The sequence below is a fragment of the Tenrec ecaudatus genome, unplaced genomic scaffold, assembly GCF_050624435.1.
Source record: "Tenrec ecaudatus isolate mTenEca1 unplaced genomic scaffold, mTenEca1.hap1 Scaffold_191, whole genome shotgun sequence".
NCBI lineage: Eukaryota > Metazoa > Chordata > Mammalia > Afrosoricida > Tenrecidae > Tenrec > Tenrec ecaudatus.
Genome location: NW_027458188.1, coordinates 404,628 through 410,627, shown reverse-complemented (window position 1 = coordinate 410,627; position 6,000 = coordinate 404,628). Strand labels below are relative to the sequence as shown.

The following is a 6,000-nucleotide window of genomic DNA, read 5'->3' as shown; positions in this document are numbered from 1 at the left end:
CAATTATGAATGGGCTTTGGCCTCAATGTTGATCTTATCCTCGTTAATTAAGGAAGTGAATTGAATTCACTCTGCCCTTTTGGATAAAAATAATGACTAAGAAGCCTTGCTGAAACTGTCTATATTCTGCTAGATTTTTGGACCCTCTCTAACCAGGGGAAGTCCTTTGTGAACACGGCGTCCTTTTCTATCGGGAAGTCGGTTGAACTTTAAGGATTTGCTCTGTATATTTGTTCTTAAATTCCGAAGCATTCATTGAAGATTAATTGACACTTTGAGGCAGGAAAAAAACGTCGCTTGTAATAAATTTCTTCGAATAATTTTCATCAGTGTGGAAAAGAAAAATCAGGACAAAAGTAATCACGCAAATTAGAAGAACGAAAATAACGTAGAGTCAATGGTGAATAGCAAATAGGAAAATAACAGCTTATCTTATGAGAGTAAGAGAATATATATGATTACATTGAAGACATTATAGTTCTCCATGCGGTCCAGCAATTTATCCAGAGGATAAAGAGCCCGGCTGGCAGCATGCCAAGGAAGAAAATCCTTTTCCTCAGATAGGTATCTGATCATCTCCAGGGGAATATTCTGAGGCAAGTAGCCGGCTCTGCACAAACAAAGAACAGAATGTTAATGATGTGTGTAACAGATACATGATAAGGCAAAAAGGAAGGTTTTACATATACAAATAACAGACTACCAGCATGATTTGTCACAGAATAAAGAAGCCATTCTTAGTGTTTAAAAACACAATGATTCACCTTTTAAATATATCAAAAGATGGCAACGTCCCTTAATACATATAGTAAGTTAAAAATTTAACGAACACACAGAAAAACTAGATGCTGTATGTTTAAAAAGGAAATATTGTTGAATTTGGATAAAAATCAACCCTTTTTATTTTCATTCACAGAAATGGTTCAGAGGTAAAAAGTAAAAAATAATTGCTTATTGACTTGAAATTTTGGTTTCTCCATGTATTCTTGTTGCTTTTCATGTAGTTCTGTGTCATGATTGCTTTAAAAAGCAGGGTTAGATAATAGAAAGCAACTCAAGAGTTTTGACTGCTACCTTGCAGTGTAAGCATTTCGTATCTGCTTTTAAAAATTGCACTGCTTTCTTTAACACTTATAAAAAATCAGAGTACGATTCTAAAAGAATTCAAAAACAAAACATTTTAAATATTATCATCTTTGGATTTCTTTGGATTTCCAAGATGATTTCATATTCCTTTGGGGACCAATGTCAGATTTCTTGGAAGATATTAAAATGTATCTCTTGAGAATTATCTAAATATATACGGTTTGTATTTAAAAAGCCAATCCTTACCCCCTGCCCCTGACCTCTCCCCACCAAAAAAAAGCCACAGTAAGTATCTCTCCTCGCTGGTGGACTGCATACACAAGTCTTAAGAACCAAGGCAGCATAAACGGCACTTCTCAAGAAGGCACACCCATTTCTCAACCATCAACCGCTGAGAGATCCAAAGGGCAGTGTTTACCCAAGGACAACATTGACAAGTGGAAATACCGGCAGGGATTGGGATACGTGGTGTTACATGGAGGGAAACGCAATCAGTGATGTGAAACAAAATGTTTGTGGGTTGCTGCATGAGAAACGGACCTTTTCAGCAAACGCTCACCCAATTCATCAATTTTAAAAATCTGAAATGAACACATAATGGCGAACTATACATTTTAAGACTTGAGAACCATGATCATAACCTATTAGATTAACAAAGGAACATTATTTAGTTTGCCACATTATTGAGTCCAAATTTGATGTGTCAAGCAAAAATTATTCTATAAATGAACATTAGCTTCCAGATACATTTATCATATTCAAGATAAAATCCAGATATGAAGACAGACTTCGTGGGGCAAGTTCATCCTCAGTAAAAGGAACTGTGAAAAGTACCCCAAATTCTTAGATAATTTCCAAATTTCCTAGAGCTAATATAGCTTATATATGGTTATATGTGTAACACTCTTCTTGCACAATTTCCATTCTACACATCCTGTCAGGAACAGCATGAAAGTTGACCATGGCAACAAAAATAAAGAGCTTTATGTCTTCCCTGGAGTCACATTTCAATCATATTTAAAATTTTCTTTCAAGAGTAACTTCCTAATGAAAATTGTATACAATTTTTATAGAAATAATTACTAGATTTTCTTTCCCAAAAGAGCCATGTCGTCCAATATTTTGTGCTTTTAAATCATTTGTATCCCTGAGTTTTTAATTATAAACATCAATTAGTATGTTGGTCATAAAATTGCCTCCACTTAACATATGCCATGGATTATGTTATATTGGCATTGAAAAAAGTATTAAAAATCCATTATTCTATGCTGAAGAAAAATATTTCTAAAAATAAAATTGTTTAGCAATTAGATACATTATTTGGAGTTTTCAAATTCAGTTCCATATGCAAAAATTTTTATCTGCATTTCTACAGATTGTCATGAGTTTGAAAATAAGTAAAGAAGTATTCCTTTATTATAGAAAATATTATTATTGTAACTTAATAATATTAAGTTATTGATAAAAGTTATTATTCCTTGACATATCTTCCATCTAGGTCTATACACTCCTGAAAGAAATGTTACTATCGCTATAAAACTTCCTGAAAGAATTCTGCACTCTGCTTTACACAATATCAAACTGGCAGTTTTGGTAATTTTGAGGGACTCAATTTGTATTCCTTTTCAAAGTTCTCTGAGTTTTGGAAATAAAATGAAATCTAAAATATCAAGATCAGGCCTATAGAGTGGATAGGGTAAGGGCTCCCAGATGAAATTCACATAGGGCAGACCCTGATGTCATTGAAAACAAACAATAATAATATTACTGACATGGAAAAAATTACTTCGTGCACCTTTTTCTTGGATGTTTTCTTATCAATTAAGTTTTTCATCATTTTGGACTATCTTCATAATAAGTACTTATGCTTATCCTGCATGTTTTGGGAAAGCTTATCAAGACAATCCTTTAGGACTGCCAAAGTAGCAGTGATTTCCTATGGAGCTGACTACACTGACTTGAAGTTAACGGGCTCAACAGATCCCCTGGGAAGCCACTGCTTTCACCGGATCTTGCTCTCTGGATCACACTGTTCAATGATCTTCATGAACTATTGGTGGATTTTGAGGTCTTCTTGATATTCCTAAAAATGATTGATCCATGGGAAAAAATTGTTTTTGTCGGGGTTCATTCCCACGAATGTGTTGCACAGATTCAATGATTTGGGAAGATATCTATATAAACTTTATTAAATATTTGCTATTAGTCGATTTCAAAGTCATGACTTTCCATGGCACCTGTCTCCTATTTTTGAAGACACTAATAAAACTATCGCAAGTGCATTACTGAGAGAACTTGTCTGCAGCTCTCCACCGATTACAGAAATGTGTGCTGTTTGGAATAAACTCAGGCATATATGGGCTAATTCCTTGTAGGAATACTTTTTGATTTATCCGGTGTTATGTCAATTATATTTCATTGGTTTTGCATCATTTCTATAAACAGATTCACAGTGTTTAATAACTTATGCTCTGTGGGAAATATAACCACAAATCAAAAGTGCATAAATCCTGTACAAAAAGAAACATTCACTTGAAGAGTATAGACCACATCTCCCACCTATACTCTGTAAAATAAAACAAATAAATCTCATCCTAATTTTTGTTAAGATTGAAATAAGAATATAGAACTGCAAGATATCCTTTTGGCTTCCCCATTTTCCTCTAAGTAACATATTCATGTGACAGTGCTTCGAATCTGTGGGGAGATGAGCAGTTCTTTGTTGTCTGTTCTTAGTCTGGAAGTTCCTCTGAAACCCTTTCCCATTGAGTGATTGCTGGCATCTGAAATGCCAGTGACACAGCACCCAACATCACAGCAACCCAAGCACCACCTCGATATGACACACTGATAGCCAAACTGGACAATCTGAAGAAGAGTGTGGCATCAAGAGTGGAGGAAGGTACTAACACCCGGGGGTATGTAGCCATCACAACCTTGCTGACAGTGGAAAGGACTTGGAACACGTGTGGAGAAAGAGCGAGGAGTGCAATCTTCACCCTCTATGGAAGCAAGCCCCAAATCCTCATCGCTGGACCCACAGAGAGCATCATGATAAAGGCAGAAAAGATTGAAGTGGTCAAGGATTTTGTCTTACTTGGATCCACAATGAATACTCCTGGAAGCAGCAGTCAAGAGATCAAAAGACATATTGCATTCGGTAAATCTGCGGCACAGACCTCCTTAGAGTACTCACAAATGTGGATGTTACTTTGAGGTCAAAGGTACATCTAAGCCGAGATATGGCATTCTCCATGGCATCATTTGCATGTCAAAGTTGGACGTTGAGTAAGGAAGAAAGAAGAAGACACGATGCACTTGAGTTGTGGAGCTGGAGAAGAATATTGAAAGTACCAAGTGCTGCTAGAAGCACAAACCGATCTGTACTGCAAGACAGCCAGAGTGGGCCTTGGGAGCACGGAGGGCAAGACTTCGCTTTACATACGTCGAACATTTTGTCAGGACAGACCTAGCCCCGGAGAAGGACATCATGCTTGGTAAGGTGCAAGGGCAGCAAAAGGAGGAAGGCCCTCAAGTAGATGGACTGACACAGTGCCTGCTCCCATGGGCTCAGGCACAGGAACAACTGGGCGGCGGGTGCAGGACCGTGCAGTGCTTCGTTGTGTTGTGCGTAGGGTTGCTATGCGTCAGAGCTAGACTGACGGCACCTAACAACATCATATCTATAATGTAGTAGGCTGAGAAATTCTGAGGACACACAAGCTCGTTGTTTGTTGTTAGTACTTGCACTTGAGTTGGTTTTGACAGATCACGACCCTCTGTCCATCAGAACAAAACACCTCCCGGACCTGTGCTAGTCTAATGGTTGTTGCTTTGTTTAACCTCATGCTGCATCCATTGTGTCATTCCATCCTACTAAGGGTCTTCTCCTTTACCGAGCATGCGCTCCTCCTGCGGGGGCAAGCCTCTGCTTAAAATAGTCTAAAGTATGTGAGGCAAAGCCTTGCCAGCCTTGGCTCTAATACGCATTCTAGCTTTCCTTCCTCCAAGACAGACTGGCTTCTCTTTTTGGCCATCCGTGAAACTCTCAGTATTCTTCACCAACACCATAATTCCAATGCATTGATTTCTTCGGTGTTTTTTATTCCGTGTGCAACTTTCACATGGATATGACGTAACAGAAAATACCATAGGTTAGGTGAGACCGACCTTAGTCCTGAAAGTAACATCCTTGCTTTTCAACACTTTAAAGATGTCTTGTGCAGCAGAGTTACCCAAAGCAATACCTTAACTGCTGCTAAGATGAGAATGGATTTTGGATCCAAACAAGATGGAAATCTTTGACAACTTCAATCTTTCCTTCATTTCTCATGATGTTATTTCTTGGTCAGGTTGTTAGGATTTGGGTTTCCTTTATAATGAATTGTAATCCACAATGGAGATTGCAATCCTTCTTCATCAGGAAGTGCTTCAAGTCCTCCTCACTTTCAGCAAGCAAGATTGTGACATCTGTGTATTGCAGGTTATTAATAAGTCTCCCTACAGCCCTAATGTATAACATAATGATAAATTCTACTGTTACCCAGAGGTTTTAATTGCCCAATATTAAGATTTCCAGGTCTTTCTTTATTGTCTTAGCCTGAAAGATCTGTCCAAACCTGTCATGCTCATATATTCCTTTTGGTGTTTGAAATGGTGTTGACATAGCTTCTAGCTTCGTAACAATGTACAAGTCATCAAAGCAGGGCAACTGACAGGTGATGGCCCCTGGTAGTCATGTGTGGTCTCATGTCGAAGATTTAGCAAGTAGAACATAACTGTGCCTTACCCCTAGTTTATCTCATAGAAAACTTCAAGAGTGTCTCTAAGTTGTTTTTCCCTGGAATGAACCTTCCACGGTGACCTTGGAAATTTTATCTCGAAGGTTCCAGGGAGTCTACTGCCTTGGGTCCT

General features: G+C 38.0%; 1 protein-coding gene across 1 annotated transcript in view; it reads right to left on the bottom strand.

The window, feature by feature from the left end:
• Window positions 1-432: 432 nt before the first annotated feature.
• Window positions 433-6,000, bottom strand: part of LOC142436276 (thyrotropin-releasing hormone-degrading ectoenzyme-like) — a 333,189-nt gene continuing 327,621 nt past the window's right edge. Inside the window, exon 12 of the mRNA XM_075540034.1 lies at window positions 433-610. Within this exon, the coding sequence (XP_075396149.1) occupies window positions 433-610 (178 nt within the window). The remainder of the gene's footprint in view (window positions 611-6,000) is intronic.